General features: G+C 31.5%; 1 protein-coding gene across 1 annotated transcript in view; it reads left to right on the top strand.

The window, feature by feature from the left end:
- LOC121116729 (uncharacterized) overlaps positions 1–26,179 on the top strand; it is a 176,445-nt gene that overhangs the window by 101,932 nt on the left and 48,334 nt on the right. Inside the window, exon 2 of the mRNA XM_040711024.2 lies at positions 19,375–19,749. Coding sequence (XP_040566958.1) covers positions 19,461–19,749 — 289 coding nt within the window. The 5' untranslated portion in view covers positions 19,375–19,460. The remainder of the gene's footprint in view (positions 1–19,374; positions 19,750–26,179) is intronic.

Raw genomic sequence — 26,179 nt, forward strand, 5'->3', positions numbered from 1 at the left:
TTTAGAATCTTGCCTTTAGAATGAAACCTTGATCACCTTGCCACTATTTCTAGAGCCTTAAGTTATTTTATAATATCCTTTATATGTAATAGTCATTCAAAGTACTTAGGAAATCAAATAGCCCTGAATTAATTTAATAACCTAGAGAGAAGATCTTTCGGCCTCGTATAGAGACAGTTATTGATGCTGGAGAGTAATTTAGTGAATAAGTTTAATTAGAATTCGTCAAGCTTTTTAATTTGATAACTGCTTGGAGAGAAAATTGCTTCTGAAAAAAATATTTTTTTTTACGTCACTGACAGCTTGTGCAGCCTGTGCATAATATATGTAGAACTCAAAGTGATATATTAAAAAGAACACATGTTAAAGTTTTTATGTTTATTTTTGATTGTAGAAGCTTGCATATGAAAATGTTAGGGAAATTTACTTGTATATATGAACATTTTTTGCTCCTCTTCAAAATTGTTTCTTTTATACTATTCCATTTTCTAATATCATCAATAGAGCAAAATATTCCATTGTTATGTTTAAGAAATATACATAAATTTAAGGAAGAAACTTTGTTGAACTTGCGTTACGTCCCAGAGACAAAAAAAAATTATCTCGCCTTTGTTTCCAGGGGTCCATTTTTCTGCTTTTTTTCAATCAGTTTTGTGATTGTTGTGTGGTTAAATTATAATTAGCCCTTAATAAATAAATAACCGCCAAATAGGAACAAGTATGGCAGATTGATCCAAGTTGCTGTCAAACGAAACGGTTCATTACAAGTTTAAATCCTGGATGGAAATTTCAACATTTCTCAAAAAATTTGTGAGCTTTTTTTTGCCACATTCCAATGAAAATGCATCTTTAAAAAATGATATTAGTCGAAGAGGACTCCTGCAGACTATGTAAAGGAGGATCAGAGTCTCCTATCCATTTCTTGACAGAATTCAACTCTCTTACCAGGGCGAGAAGAAACCAGTGGGAAAATTGTGAGGACGTTCGTTGGAGTAAAAGTGATATACAAAGTTTCATCAAAATTCTCTTGGGCACTAAACACTTTGAGGACATTGAGGACGAGTAAAAAATATTTCATTTATTTATTTTATTTTTTAACCAAATATTATTTATTAATTTTTTATTAATGTGCCTTCATTGTTGTGTACAAGATGATTAAAATGTTTAACTGAAAAATATCTCCCCCTCAAAGATTTATGCATCACAGATTATTGCATCAAATTGCAGTATCCGTGACCCATGGAGGGTACCGTGTGTTTATGCTCCTTGGGAAATGACAATGGAAAAAAAAGTAGTGAACAATTCACTTCAATTTTTGAGTAATCATTCAATAGCTGCAAATAATTGTATAACTACAAATTGATTTTAGGGTTTTTTCAGTTTATTTTTGGAGGAAAGGTTACAAAATCGAATAAGATGAATAGCGTTGGGTTCGATTCAAAAATTTCTAGCTTGATTTTTTCTCATTTCCTCCTTATATATCTAATGAGGTTTTTCCTTTTTTAAAAGATCAATTACTTTTCTTTAAATAAGAAAAACTCCACTTTATGTAGCTTTTTACTGTCATTTTGAGAGTTACTAAATATAAATTTGACTTGTACTATTAGTCAAATGTTTTGATTCTTCAAAGTTTCAGTAAATTCCAATTTTCAAAAATATATTTGGAGCGAGTTTGAAAGAATTTCGGAAAATTGTAGACTACATTAAAGTTGAGCAATTTTTTGAGTTCGAGTAATACTTTAACCCAACACTACAGTGTGCAAGGTAAGATGGTGGACTTAACTTTAAATCAATCTGGATTAATTTAAGGTCAATATTTTATGATATTAGGTTGAATTACTTAAAGTAGGGACTATTTTGGATAACAAACAATAAAAACAAACTTTCAAAAATTAACAGGTTGTCTGATTTGCTCTACGCACTAGTGAGTTTAAAGGAGATCGTGAAGATCGTAGTCTTGGAGCCGGAGTCTTGTTTACATAGTTAAAAACAGAATGGCTTCAGGTCAGAGCATTTAGAGGTCCGTGGGAGCGGATGATACTTGAAAACTGGGACCATATAGTACTGGGACACTGAACCCCCAAAAAGTCAGGCTCAGTGGATGAGGTTGCATGCCAAGGATCTCAATGTCAGTGATTGGACAGTGAGGAGGTATGTAAAGGACTTGGTTAATGCCTCTTATGTACGACGACATTGGTAACTTTTTCAAGAGCAACCAAGGTCAACCATGTCAAGAAAGGCCATTAATTGTTGACTAGCTTAAAGCAAAATGGGTCAATAGTTTGCATTTGTTAATAGACTATTTTTCCTTTCAATATTCTATTTTGGACTAAGGTGAGAATATACTCTGTGCTACCCCTCACCAAAATTTGAATTACTTCAAGGCCTTCGTGGAACAGCAGTGGGTGGTCCTATTCGTGACCTTCATGATGAAGTGCTGCGGCGCCATTTATACCAAGGTCAGAGGCATATTTGCACCCAAACTTTTACTCCTTTTCATTCTAGAAAAATGTACACCCATTTGTGCGTTATCAAAAAGTCCACAATTTTACCTCACACACTGTGTAAGATATATCAAAAAACCAATTTTATTACCAATGGCCAACACATATCCCTCTAGTTTGAAAGTTATGCTTTCATGTGTATGTATATTTGTAGATAAGTTCCTCATAAAAAAAGTGACCTCAATAGTATTTTTTACCATCCATATTCTGCATCATCATTTTTTTCATTATTTTATATACTTCCATAACTTTAACGACTATTTTTCATAAACTATTATGAGTCCTTTGAGAATATATACTTTTAACATTAACTTTCAACGTTTGTGTTGTTGTTGTTTTTTCTTACTTTTTTAAAGGAATGTTTATCTCTTCACTTTGTAATCTAAATTTAATTTAATTTAATTTCACCGACGTAAAAATTTTTTCAAAGAATATTTATTTCTTTGGAATTTATTCTATCAAATAAATTATAATAAGATTTTTCCATTATTGCTTTCAGCTCCTTAATATTTGTTCATAAGTATCCAATTAGAAAGCAATTTATTCGTCAATTTAATTTCGCTTTCTCCAAAATCAACTGTATGGTGATACAAGAAAAGGAGACCAGTGGCAGTTGTAACACAGTTTTCTGTTTTTCGGCCAATTGCCCGCAGTTGGTTTGACCCAGACACACAAACGCTTAACGAAACTTAATGTCAGCTTATACCTATTCAAAAAACTTTTTTTTTTTTAAATTGTTATGCTTTTCTATCTTTTTTCATGTTTTTTGCTTTCAAAAGTATGAGCATTAATTTTTTTACCTTAGTCTTCTAACACCCTGGCTCATTGGCCTTAATGATTAAAAAAAAACCTATTTTTGAATTGTATATATATTTTGAATAACAAATAATTTTTAAATGCTAGGATTTTGTAGCAAAATGAAGCTAAAATTAATATTTGAACTTATCTGAATAATATATTATATAGATTATGTTCTGTAAATATTATACTATTATTGCCTCCACATACAAAGGCATTTTATTGTTTATTCCTAAATTCTAACGCATATATTAATAACTCACATTGAGAGAACCAATCAGAATATAAAATTTTAGAGTAATTTTAATAGAAGCCATAGCATGTACGTTGCTTTTAGCATTAAAATACAGAGAGTCGATAGACTGTTAACGGACTTTTCCTTAGACATAATGAGGTTCATACCCTCTGAATCAAAACGTCATTCGAAAAATTTTCATATTGTTATTATTTTTATAAAGCATAATTGTCCCTCAAAAATGTTATAGGATTAGGTATTTTTAAAATTGTGTTTTTTTTTATAATTATAACTTATTACATTTTGGAGTATTGGTCTTATTTTTTAGAATTATCTAAAATTAAAATATAACAAGAGGATGAAGGAATTGGTTTATACCTAAAAGGTTTATTTATCTTTTTATAGTGGAATTTTTCCAGTTATTTATTTAGTTATAAATTGATAAACTATTAATTGTTGGGATATGCAGTTGCAAAAAAACAGATTACATACTTCAAAAAAATGTAACATGAAAGACAAGAGGCAAAGTTGTATGTTTTTTTTTTTTTTTTTTTTGTAATTGGAAGCTATTTCTAAACAAATGCAAATAACCTATTTATCTAAATTTTTTATTATTTTCTCCATAGCCTTAAACAGTTGCAACAATTAGAAATATCGAGTTAGGGTTTGAAATTAAGAAAATTAGACTAAATACTATTTCATGAAAAATAAATCATTAGATGTTCAAGAGGTGAAACTATTGAATTTCAATGTATCGGAACAGGCTACGATATAATGAGAATTACATTATAGATCATTAATTTTATTATAATTAGATAATATAAATAGACTCTCATTAGCATCTTCTGGGCTCTCCCATACCTAACAGACTGTGAAAAATAAGCATATACAGAAGAATAATACGAGTTAGGGGACTACTGTTCATAACAGCCTCAATCTGTACTAATGCTGTCGCCATTTCCTGAAATGACTATTCAAAAGAGTCTTTATGAATTTTATAAGAGTTTCCCAACCTCTAAGAGGTATAAACTTCCACCAAAAACCACTATCTCGTCACCACACAAATATCTGGTCTCCATTTTTTGATAGAAACTTGTATATACCGGGCCGTGCAGAATTATTTACCGATTTTTGTTTAGAACATATTGTGGACATAATGACATTTCGAATGACTTGAGAAACAATTTATTCATACATTTTTAGAATAATAAATTAGTCTGTGATCAAATTTAATCAATGTAGCCACCATTTGACTCAATGACACTGGTCAGGCGACGTCTGAAGCTGCCACAGACTTGCTGGATGTAATCGGCGGAGGTCCAAGCCTTGTTGACAGCAGTCTTTAAGGCATTTATGTTCTTGTGTCGTTTTTTGCAGGCCTTGGTCTCCACGTGCGCCTAGATAGAGAAGTTTAGTGGGTTCAGATCCTTGGCCAAAAGTTCATGTAGGCCTTGAGCCACTCCTGAGCTTTCTTGGAAGCGTGGGCGGGTGCTCCATCTTGTTGAAACCCCAAGGAGAGTTCCCGACTATGGATTTGATCCACGGAAGGACCTTGGACGCCAGAATCTTCACATAATCCTCCGCTGTTAATCTGTAGCCAGTGGGGAACCATACCGGCTTCATGGCCTTCCCGTTGGATCTCCAAACATCTCCAAAGCTCACAACACGGTCATTTTGCCTGTTGAAAACAGGATCGACCGTAAAAGTTTTCTCATCTGAAAAAATGATGATGCGTCCAGATGAGCTCTTGATATCATTCAAGATTTTCTTGGCACGCTCAAGTCTGACTTCTCGCTGACGTTCAGTTAGCAGAGGGCGTTCAGTACGCCTCAGGTACTTTCCTCCAGCCCTTATCAATGCCCTTGAAACAGTTGATCTCGACGTTCCCATCTTTCTGGCCATGTCGGCAATGGGCCTGTTGGGAGTCCTCTTGAACACTGCCTTTACTTCCCTTGTTGAGACAGTGGGCTTCCTGCCAGCCCCAGGGGAATGTTTGAGATCGCCCCCAGCCTCCAAGCGCTTGGAAACGTTGTAAATTGTCTTCAACGAGGCCCCAACCTGTTCCTTAATGTTGTTATGAGGCACTCCCGCTCGGAGGAGGGCTGCAATTTCGATCCTCTTTGTTTCCTGATTGGACATGGTCTCACGTGTGGAAGTTGTTACGCTCTCACAGGAAGGATTTTTGTTTATTTTAACAGTAAAAATACGAAACAATCAGATTGGTTGCCACAAAACCTCTTAAAAAGTATATTTACATCATCGGTAAATAATTTTGTACGGCCCGGTAGCTCTAGATGCACCAATGAAGTTTTTTCCATGGTCTAATCATATAGAATGTGGAATCCCTCGTCTACAAGTAAATCGCCTCAAGGCTAAAAAGAAGTGTATAGTTGAAAGACTGTTAACCAACTCCAAATGAACAGCCCGGGTAGCCATATCTCCAAAAAGGTAGATATAATGCCAAAGATAAGTTTGTATTCTTCTTGTTCGCTCGAATCATTATGAAACCTGCATAATCTACTGGTGTGATATGGAAAGGAGGGCCAATCTTCGTTCCAATTTTCTGAGCCCCCGGTTTCACCACTGTTCTCTGGCAAGTTATGCATTTACGAAATTGATATCGTGCCCACTGACGTCCATTAATAATTCAATACTTTCTTCATATCATTGACAAGACACACTTCGGTCCGGCATTTAATAATGGAGTATGTTCAGAAAAAAAATCTATACTCAAGCAATGATTCTTTTGGTATAACAATAGGAAGTTGTTCTTCATTTGATAAGGACACGACATTCCCCAGTCTTCCATCAACCTTGATGATTAAGTCGTCCATACCATAATAAGGGCTTGAGGAAGCACGCTTGCATTTAATATCCAACTCTTTATCTGATTGGAGCTTCTTAATCATATACCCCAATTAAAGTCTCTGTTCACGACGTATCAAACATCTAGAAGATAGTTCTATGTCATCCATAGACAATGCTTCATTAAAAATGTTCTTTTTTCCTTTTAACAAAAAAATAAAACGTCTTTTTAATGAAGCCATTGTCTTTGGAGTTGTCTAGGAGTTATTCAGTGCCAAAAAACTTTTCTATAATAATGGGTCATTCCTCGATAAATTTTGAAAAGGAACCGATTCGACTAAATTTTGGCATGCAATATTATTGAGAGTAGACCAGCTTACAAATAAAATTTTGGATCTCTTACTCAATCCAATTCTGAGACCTTAAATATAGCATTTCAAATAATATTGTATTCGTGATATATTGTAAACGAAAGCAATGATAGGCACGTATAATAAACCAATCAAAAGCTATTAGTTAGCTTAATAAAACTTATGTTAAAGTTTTTGGTTTGAGTTTTGCTATTAAAAAAAGTAGAACTTGAATTATTAATCTTAGTTTTTGACCTGAAATTTGTCTTTAATTTTATTTTTCAAGTTTTAACCATATGAAATTTTTCATTTAAAAATCTTTAAAAAAATGTATAGAGGAAATTCCACGGAATTTTGCATAATGGTGTCATTTAGAAATATCATATTTTATTGATAGAGTAAAATAAAGTTTTTATCGATTATACTCTTTTTATTTGAAAATATAATAAATTTACAAAAAATACGATATAAATAAAGTTAAAAAAAATTTTGTTTTTGTAAAAACAAATAAGTTATGAAGAATAATGTTGTCGTAAAAATAACATTTGATAACTGGTTCAGTTTTGCAAATATTGCAAAAATTATGTGATTAAATGTTCCAGAAATTGAAAATACTCCTATTATTCTTTTAAAAAAACTGAAAATTGTCATTTGATGAAAGGATGGTGGATAAAGAAAGAAAAAACGAAAGAAATTGAAAAATTATAGATAAAAAAAGTTATATTTCAGTTAAACATCAATTTTTATTTGGGAAATTTATATGCAAACCAATCTCCAGACAAATTTCGACAAACTTTTTTCTATTTACTAATCCCATATTCCATTGGAAGTTCATTTTTTAGAACCTGAAATAAACAAAATTGCAATTTTCACCCATTTCTTTTTTTAACCCATAACTTTTTTGATTTTGAATAAATTTAGAAAACGTAACGTAATTATTTGTATAGTTGTTTTTTGAAACGCCAATCACTTTTTGATCAATAACTCAATCCATTTTTAATCTCCTTGAGCTGCAATTTTTTTTCTTTTTTTGGGTTTTGTCTATAGTATACCCCTCCTTATATGGCCTCCCCAAAAATTGACACCCCGTCTTAAACCTGCCCAAGCACAAAAGAGGAACCATTCAAAATTTCAGCCTTCTAAGCTAAACGGTGTGGAACGTATAAAGGACATCTATACACACACACAAAATCTCTCTTATATATATATATATACAGATTACACCATTATTCAATTAATTTTCCACTCTACTTTTGATTTAATTATAAGGATTCTACCTTTATATGGTGAAAATTCAGCCCGTAGCCACTGTTCCTAATCTCTTTTAAGTATCTATTTCCCCCTACCTGATTTATAAAAGTAACTTAAGTTTAGTATCTAGGTATTTTTATTACCGAATTAAGTTAATTAGGTATACTCAATATATTTTAGATTAAATTTATTAGTAAAAAGTTTGACATAAGTTACACATTGAATGCAATATAAATATTTTGTTATCTCTAAAAATAGTACCATGTCGTACAACAAATGCATTTAAATTTGATGTTCCATCCAGAATAAAAAACCCATATCAAAGTTGTAATTAAAAATGGATGCAGTATATCTAAAGTATTGAATAAAAATTGATTTGACTACTTTCTGTGCGCATTACCAAAGTCGTAACTATCTATAATCATATAACTAGTTTTTAGTTCAATTTAAATGATCGTTATAATTCCTTGTTCTTAAGCCTGTGAGTTTATGCTCAATCCTATGTACAATACAGAGCTGTGAAGTCGAGTCACATTACTTGCAGATGAGTCTCTGACTTGAGTGATATATGTTCTGACTTTTGATTCAAGTAAGACTTGGGGGAGGGGGGAATTAAATCTAGTCAAACTATATATGACTTCCGACTCGTAGAGAAACTAACTTATATCCAATAACAAAGGAACAAAGGTGAATGAAATATTAAAATGTGGCCCCCGCCACCCCATCCATTGATTGAGTAAGAGAAAGATGAAGATATAGATATACATTTTCTTCTTTGAATTGTATGATGTCATCAAGTGAGTCTCAAGTTTTTAAGCATAAGGACTTGCGACTCGAGTCTCAATTGAACTGAAATGACTCATGACTTGTTTTAGACTCGATATGGTCCAAACTCAAGTACAATGAACATACTAATAATTTCCTTAGCAGTCCTGGTCTCTCTGTATTTAAATATGTTGTACAGAGTGCGACAGGGGAATTTTCCATGATCATGAAAGAAACCCAAAACCTTTTTAACTTTTTATTAGAAAAGTATAATAAATGTTTTTTTGAAAAAAAACATTTAGCAATCAATTTTTGCAAGAGTTATTATATCTTGGAGTCCTGACAATGCTCTTAAGGTCGAGGTCATTATGAACTTCCCTCCCGTTGGTGATCTCGTCCACGTTGAACTGTTCAACCAAACGGCCCATTGATGATGTTGGACCTTCCTTGATTTTGGCCTCTAGGGACTTGAAAATTGTTTCATCCCGCTTCAAAACATTTCCTCCATTTCCAGCTCTGCTTTTGACTCCTTTTCCATTCTCCTTGCCCACCCTGACCCTTTGCTCCAGACTGTCGTCACAGACACGCCGACAATGTCTGAAATTCTTTTGGATCAACATCCCCGTCGAGAAGATCCGAAACTCTTTGCCTATTTGATTCCTGTTCACTTATTTTTCGTCCGATGTTGATCAAATTAAAACCATGTGGAAGAAGAACAACACATGTTTTGGAACATTGCTAGAGATCTCACATGAAACTTTAATCAGTGCAGAGAAATTAATTTTAATGACGTGGGAAAATTTCACTGTCACACTCTATTTATATACATATATTGATAACCTTCAAACTAAGGTAGAAAAGATCTTAAATATATTTCCGACGTATATAGATTATTTGGAGCAAGATATTTATGAGGCAATATCACATTTTAAAATGTTTCCTTAGGAAATATTTATTTTCCCAGGTCTACCTACATATATTAGTGAATAAAATAGCAATGAGCAAAGTTTTTCATTAAAAAATATATAGATAAACTAAAACGGATTGATATTCTCATGCCAGGCCTTTGCATTAATACATATATGTACGCAAAAGGAAGAAGAAGATTAATTGATGAAGGCCTTATTTGCACCTCTCCATATTTTAGAATGATTGAATGATATTTCAAAATAAAGACGTCTCACGAAATTAAACTCAAGTGTTGCTATTCAAAATAGTATAAAAAAATGATAATGTATTAAAATTATTGTTAATATGACACGTATGTGACGTTTTGATGAAGGGAAGTTCTTTCCCCGTTACTAAAGTACATATATATATATATATACTACATAATTTTATGTAAAAGATAAATAGAGATTTGATTTTTGTAGAGCGGGAGGAATTGGGTTATGGTACCCCTGATAAAGACATATTTAACATCAGCTGCCTATTATAGAATTTGAAGATAGGTTAGAAAAAAAAGATAATTACTCTGTGAAAAGGATAATAGTCTGCATTTATTATACCATTAGTTCAAAGGAGAATAGTACAGTTATATTTAAATATATATATTATGATTTTGTATTCATTTTTTGTAAATACATCAAAAATAAATGGGACCTATTTTCTCAATAATGGATGTAAACACTACAAAAGATTTATTGTAGAATAAATATACAGGGGTCGTAGGAATTGGTTGTACCACTACTATAGATTCATTTTTTGAGGTGTAGTGATTTTAATTCGTAAATTTCAAATAATTCACGTGACAACTGACTTTTTTAGCTTTCGATGGAGCTTTTGCAATCGCCTCTATCATTTCTTTAAACAAAAATGGAAGCAAAAATGAATTAGATTGCTGATTTGATTTAGGCCTGTCACAGCACACATGAAATTGTCAAATATTTGGGATCGAGAGGCACTCCGTCTAAAGGGTCAGAAAGCTCATGAGTGAGGGGAGAAGCCTTAAAATTGAGCCCAATAGTGGAAGGCCGGCCAGACTGATCCCAGAAGTGAGGAAGAAGGTATTTGAGGCTAACCCTAAGAAAAGTCAGTGGGTCCTTCCACCGTGTACAGAGGATTCAAAGACGCCGGGGAAAGTCTAATGAAAATGGTCATAGAAATATTTGTAAAATATATCCTTTTGTACGTCCTAGTCCTTTCTATAAGAAATAATTTTGATTTAAACACTTGCCTTCATTTAATTTCTGTATTTAATAATAGCTCGAGTAGATTTTCCGCATTACCCGGAACATTAAGAAATTATAATTAATTCCGAACTCTTCCCATCTTTTGAGTAATCAACTTACGACGTTTCTACTGATAGGTAATTCTGTATAACCTAGTACAAATCTATTCTATACAAAGGCACATTCTAATATTATATACATACTAGTTTAATCTTTCTATACGATGACCTCACATCTCCCCCAGAAGACGACAAATACCATAATATATTAACAAATTACCAACACATAATACTAATAGACTTCACAAAACATTAATATACAACACTGACGGATAATTATGTAATACTAATATTATATAAGCCGTTTTTAAGGATATTCAGGTTGATATGTTTTTAGGAAGCGTCTATTTCGTAAAGTGGAAATTTGTTTGTAGTATACATGTATATCTTTAGAAAACTTTATCCGATGTGACCAATAACGGACAAGATATATTTATTTAAAAAAAGTGCAGGAAACAGGAAATTATTATTTCCCTAATTCCATTATTCATTGTCAAAAATGAGTTGTAAGAATACGTAATTCAAAATTAGATATTGTCACAAATACTACTTCATAACAAAAAATAAAAATAATACGTATAACTATGTATATGTATAACTGAACAATTTATAAGTAAATTATAAATTACTAGTACTCTAATATCATTATTTAGCTTGTATATCCAACAACACAAGTACATTTTTGTTTATACATAAATCTGAAATCTTTTCTTATATCATTCATTATAAATTCAAATGGAATCGTTTTAAAATAAATATACATAAGTATATTTTATAATATTATATAAATCAAGACGGTCTTTTGTTTAAAAAATATCAAAGTAACTTTTTATTCTATTTTAATCATTTTAGAACTTATGACATAAACAGTTTTCATGAATAGATATTTTTCTTTTTTGATATCTATATATATAAAAGAATATATAATTTGTCCTACATATTCAAACCAACATCATTCTCTAACAAAAATTGATTCCAATCAATATATTTTGTTGTCACATACATTTTTGAAAGCCTGAGATTTCTTTCGAGGTCATTTCAAATCCATAATCATTGATTTGAGTCTTTAAGATAAAGAAATTAGCATTTTGTTATTTTGAAATTTTTTCAATGATGTGTTATACTCGTCTGTCTTATATTTGTTTTACAATATATATCCCTAATCAACTATTCGTCCAAATACTAACTTTTACATCTTTAAGACCTTTGAGTTACATATCCACAATTTAATTTTATATGTTGTAATACTTTTAATGATACCACATTGTACATCGGAGTCAAATCCATTTCCATCTAAAAGTTTCTCGAGGAATGACCAGTATATAACAACGAGCTTTAAGAGCATGTACTGGTAAGACGTTGTTTATTGTTTTGGCGGGAAGCCAGAAGTGTTGGGCGTTAGTTTAAAAAAAATAGAATCCATCAACAACAAAGAATATATTAAACCTGGAAAGGTCCCACGTCAGGCTAGTCAGGAAGGAACCTGAAGAATCTAAGATGATTATGAATCATCAGCAAAGTGTACTGATCATAAAACGAAATGACCATATTGACATTGTTGGGCCCAGTGTTTGGCCTTCAAGCTCGGCGCAAATGTGGGGTGCAGCTGAGAAACACAACACACCAATAGATCATCCTGCAACACAAAATCTAAGTTGATATTCAGGATCTAGCAGGAAGCCTGGAATCTACCAAAGGAGATTGTCATCAAGACCTGTTCCAGTTTCTGAGGTCGAATCGAGGCCGTTATTGACACAAAAAAGGTTATATTAAATAATAATTTTTTTATAAACCTTTCATTTAGCATTTGATTTTATTAAAATCGGATTATTAGTTAAGCGGAACATCCTTTCTTTTAAATGTGTTGGTTGCTATATAAATATTGTATCCTGTATATGTATTAGAGTTAAGACTTGATCTGAGACCGGGTTTTTTTTTGTTTGTTTTTTTCATTTGGTCTTTAATTGTTTTTCCTACATCGATAATGACCAAAAAATTGATAAATTTATATAATTATTTAATATCTTTAACAAAAATGGGGTTAAATTTTATCTAGACTGATTTTTGATACAAAGCCGGTCCATTTAATATTTGTACTGAATTGGCTAAATTAAACCCATCTCAAACCAATGTAAGATTTCCAAATCCAAACTTTAACACTAATAAGTATCATTAATGTCTTTAAAAATATACATTTTAAAAAATGAATGAAAAAAATCATTTTTTATTATGATTTGAACCTTTAGAAGGAAAGATTAAAATTACTCACAAGGGAAACTTTATGTGAACCTAAAAATGATAATAAATCATGAAAAGAGTTGTTTTCTTTTTATTAATTTCAAATTAAACTTTTTATGTGGGTGGTTTTATCTTTTAGTGCATTTAAAACGTGGTCTCAAGATTTATATATCTGTTTTTAAAACAATATATGTATATAAATATTTATAAGTCGGTTTTAAAGAAGGATAAACATACAAAAAACGGAACAAATAATTCCTATTCAAAAAGAGCATTAACTATTAGTCACCTTGTAATAGTGATGTTCAGTATACAGGTACTATGGTGGTACTAAACTTGACATAGCATAATAAAATTCCAGAGTTAATTGGGATATTTATTTGCTTTTTTTTTTAAAGCTTGAACTGAATTTCGAATTTTGTTTCATTAACAAATTTATTTCTTATATTGTAAAATGACGTTCTATTTATTAGTTTTTTAAAATTATTTTTTATTTGAAAAGTCTACTCTTTGCAAGGTCACACGTGGGACCAATTCCCATAACCCCGGCTCAGAGTCCATGTGAGTTGCTCTTTACGATATTTTTATATTTATAAGAGTATCGAAATAAATAAAATGGTTCCCGTGTTGCAGGCCTGAATAGAAGGGAATAGAAACAAAGAATGAAGGTAAAAAAAAAATAGTCAGAGAGAGAGAGGGGTGTAGAAGAAGACAGAGGGAGAAAGAGATAGAGATACAGAAAGAGAAAAGGGAAAGGATGTTTCATTTTAGTTAAAATGGAGCATTTTAATGTTCTCTGAGGCCACAAAAAAAATCATAGGAACATGCTTGGTTATTTTATACTTCTATTTGCTAAATTTCAAATTGATCTGTTCCACCATTTGGAATTCCATGTATCATAACACCAGAAACTGTCTTATAAAGATATCTATATATGGCATAGAAATAATGAATTTGTGGATGTCATAGAAAAAAAACGAATCCTTAAAAAGTATTATAAGAAAGCCGTTATTGAATTTTTTTTCTAGAAAATTAAAAACTATTAATAAACACTACAGAAGCTAAACACATTTGTTTTACAAATTTAAAAGTTTTTTGGTATATATAGCTTTTCAAGAAACAAGCTACATTTTCAAAAAGTACTCACAACTAGGTAAAAATACGTATGTACCGTTGTAGATATGACTCTTTATACCTCCAAGAAAACTTAAGTTTTTTTTAAACAATACAATTATTAAAAAAATATACAAAACTGTTTTTTATTACTTTTTGACTCTGTATATTTTTATGAAGCAAAGTATCAAAATTGTTATTGAGTATACTTAACATTATAGAAGAAAATATGTTACTCAATTACCTTGTATTTTTTGCTTTCCTTAGAGATTCACTACAGTTTGATTAAAAAAAAGTAAAGCACATCTGTTGAATATTCCATATATTTTTTTGAATTTCTAATTGTATTTAAATAGCATGTTACTATTCGATCCTTTGAATAATGTGCTGTGTATTTTCATTTTATTCTATTAAGATTTATTATCAAAGTTTTGTGATACAAAAATTAAATGAAAACAAGAAGGGAGGAAATCTTTTATCTTCAATATATTTATAGTTCATTTTGAATAGATATTCTATTTGATCATTTTCACAATTATCTATGAATCAAGTAGGATTGCAATTATTATCAAAATAAATATATGTATTGCTGATAATTCAAAGGAAAAATATCCTTAAAAAAGTATAAATTAGGAATCTTATAATTATTTTTAATGTGAATAAATAACTATTTAATATTTTATCCTTTTAAATCAAACTTATTGATAGTGATGGGATTGTTAGAGAGTATGAGGTAAAGTCGAGATGATTTTTTTTTTTTTTTTGGTATTAGTGAATAAAAACCCTTTTTAGCATCAGCTGCCTATTATATGGTTTTGGGGAAGACAATGAAATACTTAAAAAGATTAGAACCTTTCATATTTGACATATAGCATTAGTGTAAAAATAGTAACTCAGATATTTACTTTACAGAATTAAGCTCAGAGACTCTATTCATTCTTTATAAATAATGTGGTTTTTCTATTTTATACAAAAAAATGGATCCAAGGAATTCATTTCAACAGTCTTAGATTCTTTTTTTTTTTTTTTTTTCAATATTAGACTTCTAAGATGACATATAGGTAATAATATTAAAATGTACATATAATTTTTGAGTTACGATAATTTGGCACTCAACCCTCAATAAAGTAGTTATAACTATGTATTATAAAATAATTTACATCAAAGATAGGCGATAATTCTTCTTTCATAGGTAGATGTTAACCCCAAAAAATAAATTAATAACTCACAAGTTATCAAAAACTCAATTATATTCAGGATGCACAATCTATCTATGACGCTATAATGGCACGCTTTCTGGTATAAGTGTGAAAAAAGAAAGTTCATGAAGGAGTTATATTCATTTTATTTTTACTGCCCATTTTGGAATCTATACCATTATGGCATTTTTTTGCAGTTTCCATTCTTTTAGTTTCAAACCCATTGAGGACCTAACTATCTTAGGTAACAATGATTTATATAAATTAGATTCTGGTCCGACATTTCTCCATATCCATAATGAACATGATCAATCTTTATCGAATATTGATTTGGATGTTTCACACGATAACTTAACAGGAGATCTAAATGTAATTGATCCAACTCTTATAAATAATAAATTTGATCATGTCCTTTATGATTGTAAGGATGTTACTGAGGACAAAGTAGTATCAGGACGAATACATAAAGCAGAAACAGAAACTCCCATCCCCTGAACCAAAGATATTTCTACTTATGAAATAATATCAAAATTTTCACCTCTTCAAAATTTCATCAAAAAAAAAAATCTTCTACTTATTCTCAATACGATATATAGTCAGACTTTTCATTGATGATGATTTCAATCAAAAATTTTGCTGAACAAACGAGCACCTACGCCCATCAACAAACTATAACATTGAATGTAACTATAGGTGGAATACTAGTTATGATTGGTTTTTCTTTTGTTATCAGAATTTACCAAATACCCAAATAAAGGGTTCTATTTGAACAAAGAAGGAGTCTGTCCAACAATTTTAAAGAATGTGATAAGGTCATTCGGTTTGGGGGCAGGCTCAAATTTTCATATATTTTCTAGGTATATAATAAATATACCTATATCAAAGTTAATAGAAATACAGAGTTATATCATAACGCGTGTACGACCGATGTTTGACTTTCACCACGCTTTTAATATTGACGTCATAGTAGATGAGGGGTTGAGTGTTTAGTCAAAATATGTTTTCTTGCCAGCAGAGAGTACGATACATTAAATTGAAAGTTCTACCAATAGTGACGTCATGTACTGTGAGTGGTTGCGTGTTTTGTCAAAATCTGCCCGTCTTGCCCAGTAGTCGGTACAACACATCAGATTGAAAATCATAGAATGCCCGATTACATGATGATGGTTTAACCTTGTATTTCTATTAATCTTGATCTATATAAATAAATTTTGAAGATCAGGGGGAGTGGGACAGACTTCCCTACTCCACCTATGACTAAAGTCTAATAGATTTGAAAACTTTTTACACCAAATTCTTTTTTATTTATGGTAAATTATAGAATTATGAGAGGATATTTTTTTTCATTTAGTTGTAAAGTTTATTAAGTTGATACATCTGATTGCAAAGTTTGTTGAAAACTGGATACCTCATATATCCGATGTAATGAATATTTTCAATGAAACTTAGCACAGTTGATTAGTGTTATAAGATAAACAAATACTCAAATTTTCATTTACGTAGGACCCCTCGTTAACTTTATGCACTAAAGGGTTAAATTTACACCAATAGAATATTTCATTTCACAAACAGTAACATACAGTGTGCGAGGTGCAATCGTCAACTTTTTGATAGGGAAGAAATAGTGTAAACTTTTACAAGAATGATAAAGAGTACAACTTTGAAACTTTATCACACACTTCTTTATTGAAATAGCTTTCTATTTTTCAAAATTACTTTCTTCGGCTTCTACCATTGGCTTAAAGACGAAGCACCACTTATTTATGAAGGCCTCGGACATGGCCGCCAGTACTGATCGACAGAACCCTTGAGTTCATCCAAATTTAGTTAAGGGGAAGCAAAGGCTCTTTTTTCATGTACGCCCCTACGGCATAGTCGAAGGAGGAACAGTCTGGGGAGAGAGTTGGCCAAACCGACGTTTATGCTTTAACCAATTCCACAATTGCTGGTCTACGTTGCTGTTGAACACAATTATCAATATCGTCGTACATAAGAGGCCTTCCCCAATTCCTTCAAATACCTCCTCAGAGCCCAATTATTGATATTTAGAGCCTTGGCATGCTGCCTGATCGACTAAGCCGAATTGCTGATGATCTGATCATGGTGTCCACGTCCTCAATTATCTCGATTTTATAAACTTCTGGTGATCACGGTGTCCACGTCCTCCATTATTTTCATTTTCCGGTGTCTAAAGATGTCAGCTGACATATCATGGTTTTTATCTGAAGTCTCCATGGTTTTAATCTAGTAAAAGACTCTTGGAGCACCCTACGACATTCATGAAACTTACTTGATATTGTTTTTAATAATTATTGACACTAATAGTCCCAACTTTTAATAAGGCTCAAGTATTTTAAAACATTTACCCTAAACTAATCTAAATTGAAATAAACAACTAATAAAACCCTAGAACACTGTATGTACCTAAAGTGTAAAGCTAAGATTAATAATTTATCATACACTTAATATTTATAATAAATATGTGTTCAAACGTCCATATTTATTTTCCAAAGGAGTGATGCAATTTAAGTAATTTATATATTATTGCAAAGTGAAACTGGGTAGAAAAATATTTTAAATGAGTATCCGTTAGGGTATAACGGACTCAAATCCACACCTTTATAATAAATAAAAATTATACCTATCAGATGTTTACATAGATATATATAAACTGTACATATGTATATAGGTAAGGGCGACCGGAGATAGTTGCTACACGCCCTTCTTCTCCAAGATCAAAAACATCAACTCCTGCAAAAATTGATAGAAAGTAATTATTCTTTAATACTAAAGTCAGTTTTTCATTGATTTTCTCTAAAATTAAACTATTTATTTTTGCTAACAATTGATATAATTTCGAGAAATCCCTCATTAAGGCTCAAATAAGAGATTTTTTTTTCACTCATTGAAACGGGATCCGTTGCAATAAGTTGCCGCAATTTTCCACGTATTCATTTGTATATTTATACCTCAGAGTATGCTAGGGTATAATCCAAAACAGTCGAACTGATCCATCAGAAATTTAGCAAATGGAACTATGAAATAGCCAAGGATTTTCCTAAGTGGATGCTTTTGACGGAAAAACTTCATTTCCATTCTTTCTTTCTGTATCTCTCTCCTTCTCTCTGTTTCTCTCCTCTTCCTTTCTCTCTCTGTCTCTTTCTACACCTCTCTCTCTCTCTTTTCTCGTACCTTCATTATTTGTTGTTATTTCTCTCTATTCAGCCCTCTAGTAATATATATTTATAAAATAAAGTAACCAGGCTTAGGGTTAGTTTCAATATTTAAAGGGTCGCATTTATTTGAATTTTTGTAAAAACTACTGACTCGTATAATGTATTAATTGATTCCAACAATTGAAAACAAATGGCCTATGCTAAGTTATATGGTGGTTATGATTATTATGTAAGGAACACAAAAGTTATGAAATTCTCCTTTGGTCTCCCCTACAATATCTATTGAGAATAAAAAAGGAGACAGACCTCATAAAAATGCAAATTCAAATTACTTTTTCAAGCATATCAAAGTATATAAGTGAAAAAACTAACATTTGTAAAAAAAAATTCACAAAGTATTTGTATATTTATTTAATGAATATTTAAGAAAACGAGGTTTCCTTATAAAAAAGTATTAATTTCTTACTCCTTTTGTTTGGTTGAAAAGAGAGTCAAGTAAGAAAGTATATGTGTGCCTACCTTAATTGGAAATTGTGTAACAAATACTGTTAAAAAAATTGTTTACAATGTTCTTCATAATTGCATATCTTTTTATGTAAGAAAAAACGGATTTCTATCCATCTTTAAGGTCATTTGTTGAAGAAATGTTGAATAAGGGCTTTCTAAAAGTCAATTTGGTTTTAATATTTACATTTTTTTTTTTTTTCTAGAAAAGACAAAAGTATTAAAAAGGAGACAAACGAACAAAAGACAACAAACCCGTCTCCTGGGGTGGGATTCCAGTGGAAGTAAGGACATGTCTGTCCTAACAAATAGTGGGGAAAGTAGAAACTACCTTGGGACTGGGTCACATTCCAACTCTACCAAAGGTCATTCCCGCGAAGAAAAGACTGATGACATCAAAATGAGGCAGCGAAAGTCAATTTCCGTGTCTCCATCATCACACAAAAAGACTAGTCCCGATGGAAAAAAATCCTCTTCATCCAAGAAAAACCATCAGGCAGACCATCCAGGAGCACATCCATCACAGCCTACTATCAAAGTAGAGGTCACTTCAAGCCCTCTTAAGCATGGGAAATCAAAATGTGAGTAGATAAAATTAATCCTCCGTTACTTCCCTGAGTTGATAATTAATCCTACAGACTCAAATATCTTTATCATAGTTTATTTATAATATATGTATGTCACTTTTATTTTAATTATTAATTTATCATAATACATGACCTCAAAAGACTCGGGCTTCACACATAGTTGGCACTATTTTTTTAACTCACCCTATTGTAAATTAGTACTAAGCTTCAAAGGAGAGCTGTCAAAATCTCATGAGAATGTGTTCTTTAGTTTGTGAGTTATTGTGCTCAGTGGAGGCCCCAAAATGACCGTGTTTTAGGAGAGACCATTGACAGCATCCCTTAGAAGCACTGAATAATCATCATGCGTCAAAAACCTCTCAGTGTCATGGTCTGGGCCGGTGTTATCTCAGACGGAAAGAAAATGCCGCTCATATTCATTGAGAAGGTTATGAAGATCAAGGCTATGTCGGTCGACAAAAATCATTCACTAGCTTCATGACATATATGGTGACCTAAGGGAATGAGATGGAGTACCCTCTCATACTGAAAAAGGTATGCAGGGCTGGTGATAAGCATGTCATGCTGCCTCTACCCATTTGAGCGAATGGAAGCTACTTCAAAGAAAAGTTTTTTTAATTTATATTGAATTTATAAACTAAAACATATTTTCACTAAACGTATTTCTCACCTTGTGCTTACAGTGCGTTTAAAAAAAATCAAGAAAAATTATTTAGCTACAAGAACTTGGCCACTTCTTGAAAAAACTAAGAACTACACTGCCAATACATAGCTTATTGACTACAACTTGAATACGTATTTCAAACGATGCCACATTATTTGGGGTCAGACTTCTGATTGGCCCTTGAGATCAAGTTGAATTATATAGTGTATTTTAAGGTATTTAAGATCAACTGTACATATATGTTTCCAATATGTACAAATACAGAAACAAATGTATAAGAAAAATAAGGGTATTTTTTTTTTGTTTTTTTTTAAATAAATAAATTGTTTTTTCGTGAATGAAGTTATATAGTGTTTGTATAATATACCAATGAGGAAAAACTTTGGTTGTTTGTATATAAAGTGAAACATGGTGTAACGGTTACTTGATTTAAGAGTGTCACTGCAGTAAGCAGCTTTGTTCAGTTTGTAATAGCCATGGCACTGCCATCCCCAGATAGCGGACCCACAAATCATTACGTAGTTATTACAAAGGGTCATCAATTCTAACAGTACTTTACGCCTAGATTAGTGATTTTTTTTTTTATTTTAATCGTATTTTCTTCATTTAAATTGTTTGTTTTTTTTTAATTTTAAACAGATATTTTTTTAATCAAAATAATCACAGGTCTTAATAACATTAGATCGAGCCGTAAAGAATTTCCATATCATCTAATGGTTACTTTAAATCATAAAGTTTATATCAAAAATATTGGTTAAATGAAAACAAATATAATGATTAGAAGATTCGTTTTGAGTAATTTATGTAATAATAATGAGGGATTGTGGAGTTACAAAATTATATACAGCCCGTGTCACAGAATTTAAAAAAAAATCGGATTTAGACTTTAACTCGAATATGTATATAATCCCAAATTTAGAGCTCAGTTTCATTATATTTATGTATAAAGTATATACCTAACTTGATTTTCTTTAGTTTTTTAACTAAATTAAATTGTCAATAGAATAACTAATGGAAAAAAAGGTTTTCTAAATAATAAGTCATTTATAAATCCAATACGTGGATTCGGAATATACATGGTGAAATGAAGTAATGTGCACAAAAGTGGCAAAATGATATCTAAATTTATATTTTTCAATTGAAAATCAATCAGGGGTGAAATGAAGAACAAGGGTCTCGAAGCAAAAAAAAAGAACTTAAGTGAGCTTATATCAGCAGCTGCTATAATACTTATGTTACGCTACTTTTTTTCTTTTGTTGTCAGTTGAGGCAATATACAGGGTGCATCATTAGGAGCGAATATACGAACTCTGTAGTTTTTATTATACATACTAGGTATATAGTGTATAATCTCTTTTGTTTTGTAAAATAGTTATTTGTTGAATATCTAGTTTACATTTTGCATTGACTTATAAAGGATGTCTTCTGGTTCTGGACCTGGTAGGAAAAATGACCACGTTTGAAACTATTTCAAAAATTATCAACAACATCTGGAAAAGCTTGCTAAATGCAAGGACTCTAACAATGAACTATAGGGTATAGTATCACAATTAAAACCTTTTATTCAGGTTAGAAAGTGTATTTACAATGTTTAATACAAACTGTTCCAATTTTCATGTGCAACTATGCAATTGTACATATATAAGTAGTTTGATAAAAATGACTAATTTCACGCCCATCCTTTTTTTTATTTTACTATAATTTAGAAAGCTGAAAACTCTTGATTTTCCAAAAAAAAAGTTAAAGCACCTCTTATGCAATAAAATTAATTTTTCAGCATCTTTCATTATCTGTATCTATACTTTACAGGCTCTGCCGCTCAATCAAACTTGAGCTACCCAACTTTGAAAAAGTTGGGTATCAAACTTATCTACATGCCCACTACTTATTACTGATTCACCTGTAGGAGTGCAGCGACTTTAGATAAATTTGTTATATCAACTTTACCTAATCAAAAATTTAGATGGATGATATTTGCTACGATTTTACCTTTTCGCATTGTCGAACAGCCCCACATTTACAAAATGGTTCAAACCCTCAGGCCAAGCTATAATTCCGTCCAGAAAGCATATTACTGATAAGTATTTGGAGTATGTCTTCGAAAAGGAGTAAAAAAAATGTTCAGATTTTTTGCATTATGAAAGAGTATGTCTTTCAATCGATGACTGGTCGGACATCCATAAAGAAACTATAATATGTGTCTACTACTCCTTTTTTCTTACTTGAGCCAATAGACACATCAAGTTAACAACACACCTCATGAATATCTTCTATATTTTGTTCAAAATTCAATAACAAAGACTAAACTTGATTTCAATTGTCATGTAGGAGGTATTGTAACGGACAATGCCGCCAATGTAAATATGGTATCCCTTATATATATATACAGCTCACTTATAAAATATTTTTGCTCATGACCTCTAAATTAAAGATGTGAAAAGTAAGGTACTCCATATTTTTAAACATTTTCGGAAGAATCTCTATGCCAGATCAAGAGATCGAAAGGAAGGTGGTTAATTTATCATCATACACCAAGAAAAACAATGGAACACAATGTCAGATTGTCTCAAAACCATATACATATATATATATACCTGGTCCATTCCTATGAAGATATATGAAGTCGACAGGGCAGTTATAGTCAAAATTAATCAAATAATAAATGGTATATTTTATATAATTCATAATCAATTTGCATTTAAGTAAAAATATATATAAAGTTGAATTAAATCAATGATAAAAAAAAAGTCAAATAATTTAAATCCCGATGTAAATCATGAATTAAATCAACTTTATTTAAATCAGGCAATTCTGCTTGACACACTGATTACAAATCTGTAACTAGTTTTCCGTATCGAATCTGGTTTTTAAATAATTTCCGATCGGAGTTTGTTTACCCTTTTTATAGGTTTGACTCAACTTTTGAGTGAGAAAAAATCAGTTACTCATATTAAAATTTATATATTCTTTGAAAATTTTTATATTAAAGTCAAAAGTGTTCCTATGTTCAATATACGACCTTCCAATTTTGATTAAGGGGAATTAAAAGGTTAAAAACCACTATGTTTTATTTGTAAAGAAATAATTCTTTGGTTTTTAAATTTTTTCGGCCTCAACGGAGTTCGTCGGAAGCAATAATTGTATAGCTTTCAAGTAGCGCCGTTACCCCCACAATAAGTTCTTAATGCAGTGGGGTAGGTGTGGTTACATTCTGGAGGCAAGATTCTTCAGTATTCTTGTAAATACGAGTTGGAACGAGGGTTTGGGGTCGAAAAAAAATATTTAAAAAAAGTGTTTGGCAGAATATTTTATCAAACTAAACTAATTGCAATTTAGGTCCCAAGTTTTCATTAGTACGATTTATGGAAATCATTTAATCGCTTCCATTTCAAATATACAAAAAACGATTATTAAAAGTCATTTTTATCATTTGAAATTTGCTAAACTCTTTGAACGCAAATGACTTCTCAAATAATGATGCTACAGAACTTCAATTGGTGGCATCAGATCTGGTGTCATGAAAGAATGTTAAATTAATGGGTTTCTCTAAATAGGGTAGTTAGAGCTGGAATTATTTTGTAAGACCCAACATCTTTAATATATATTTTTTTAAATCGCCAGTACCTAGTATATAAATTACTAATCACCCACATAAAAATAAGATGTTACCTAATTTTGTTTTCATTATTTTGTGTACTCTATTACTCTAAAATCTCTTAATGAAAATTTATTGCAAGAAAAACCAAAAATTTACAAGATCAGCGTGTATTTGTTAGGTTAATTCACTGTATGGAAAATCTGGTACATCTTATGATTTTAACAAGTTTGTATAATAAACTTTAAATGGAATTTTATCATTATGGAAAAAGAATAAATTGTTTTTGATATTTGAAACTTTTGTATTGCCTTATGCTACACCCTATAAATGGTGTGCATAATTTTTGGGACTAATCCCCCCCCCTCCAATTGATCAAGAACTTCCAACCCGAGCTTTTGGAGCTTCTGGCGCGTCATGAAAGATATGTGTGGCATTGAAATGTCTTGATGAAAACTATTCCTCTACGACAGTGAGTTTCTTTTTGTATCCAGCCTTCTGCAAAAGGGTCAAAACAGTTTAATGATTGATGTTCAGCCTGGGCGATCCTACAACTGCTAATCTGACGGCTTACCTCAATATTTTCCATGATTTGATTGACATTTTTGACAACAGACTTACCAGTGCGTGGTGCATCGTTCATTTAGAACGAAATTGCTCAAAAACACTGTTGTGCAACAACTCCAACAAAAGTATCGGCCCTGTATACATCGCTAATTTTCTTGGTCGCTTCTACACGTTTTTACCTTTCAGGCTGTAAAAGTGTAAAATATGGCAGAATTTCGTCCGTTGAGACCTCCATACTCGATGTACGATGATTCACGACTGAACTGACCAAGCACAATGCTGTCGAAAAAAGTGTTTGTAGAATACACGCACTCCTTAACCACGCCGTGTCGTATGATACGATGTGACCAATAATAAACAAGATATACCTATTTTAAAAAAAAGGGCGGGAAATACAAAATAATTTTTTCTCCAACTTAATATACGAATGAAAAGTAACATTTATAGCAAACATAAAAAAAGACGGATCAAGATAATAGTAGTAGCATGTGCAGAAGAGCAGGTCACAAACCAAAAAGTTATATAGTTGAATGTATGTAGTTCAAACACATACTGCAATGTTATGCATAAAAATAAGCATACCAAATTTATATCAATTCTCGAAAAATTATAGTTTATAGTAAATAAATTATTACTTTATTAATTAGTATCTTTCTAAAATTAGAATTTCAAATGTATAGAACTAGTGGTTCTCCAAAAATTTTATTGACTTACAATCTCTTCAGACACGCATACTCTACATAGCATAAACACTTTTTTTTTCTTGTAAATCTCACCTACTTTCGGGAGTATCTCCACGTAACCACAGGGGTACCATTTGTGAATCACTGTTATAGAGAACTGAATTCGGTTTGTCATACTTTTATGGCCCTATCACTAAATAAAGGAGAAAAAAATATAGTACAAATGTACAAAATATGTATCCTCTTCTTCCGACAGCTGAAAAGTAATTAAGTGAGGCTGTGCTGGACTAGAGCTGTGTTATCACCGAGAATTTACAATGATAAATGTATTGCTATCACTTACAAAGGATTATTTTAGATGGATCTCGTACTTACTAAAAAAAGGTATAAATAATCCGGCTATTAAAGACTGTCAATCAATTATCGACAATACTGATTAATTATCTTACATACTACTTTGTGGTCCATTAAAATCTGAACACTTTGAATATAACTTCAACAAGATATAATGTATTAATTAACAATATAATTGCATCAAAATTAATACAATAAATAGATATGTCTGAGCTCTGTTCATCATTCTCTTAGGGGCAATGATGGCTTCCAGGCAGCGATGAAAGCCCTGGTACCCACTATGGATGTAGTCCTCTGTCATGGCGTCTCATCTCTTTGAAGACCTTGGTGTTTGGATGACAGACACTGCAGGACTTCCCTCCCAGAGGGGCTAGCATAAAGGCTGTAGGTAGGCCAAAAGTGTCACAAAAGAGTTCAAAAGAGTCTTGCAGCAGAGGAGGTGCCCACCTCCTCCGTGACACACCGACGTCACCGAAGTAACAGTACTGCTCTTCTTTGTGTTTTCTCGTATTATTTTGGAAAGAAACCTTATCAGTGCCCAGGGTCAGCTGTAAATGAGCA

The sequence above is a fragment of the Lepeophtheirus salmonis genome, chromosome 4 (assembly GCF_016086655.4).
Source record: "Lepeophtheirus salmonis chromosome 4, UVic_Lsal_1.4, whole genome shotgun sequence".
NCBI classification, from domain to species: Eukaryota; Metazoa; Arthropoda; class Copepoda; order Siphonostomatoida; family Caligidae; genus Lepeophtheirus; species Lepeophtheirus salmonis.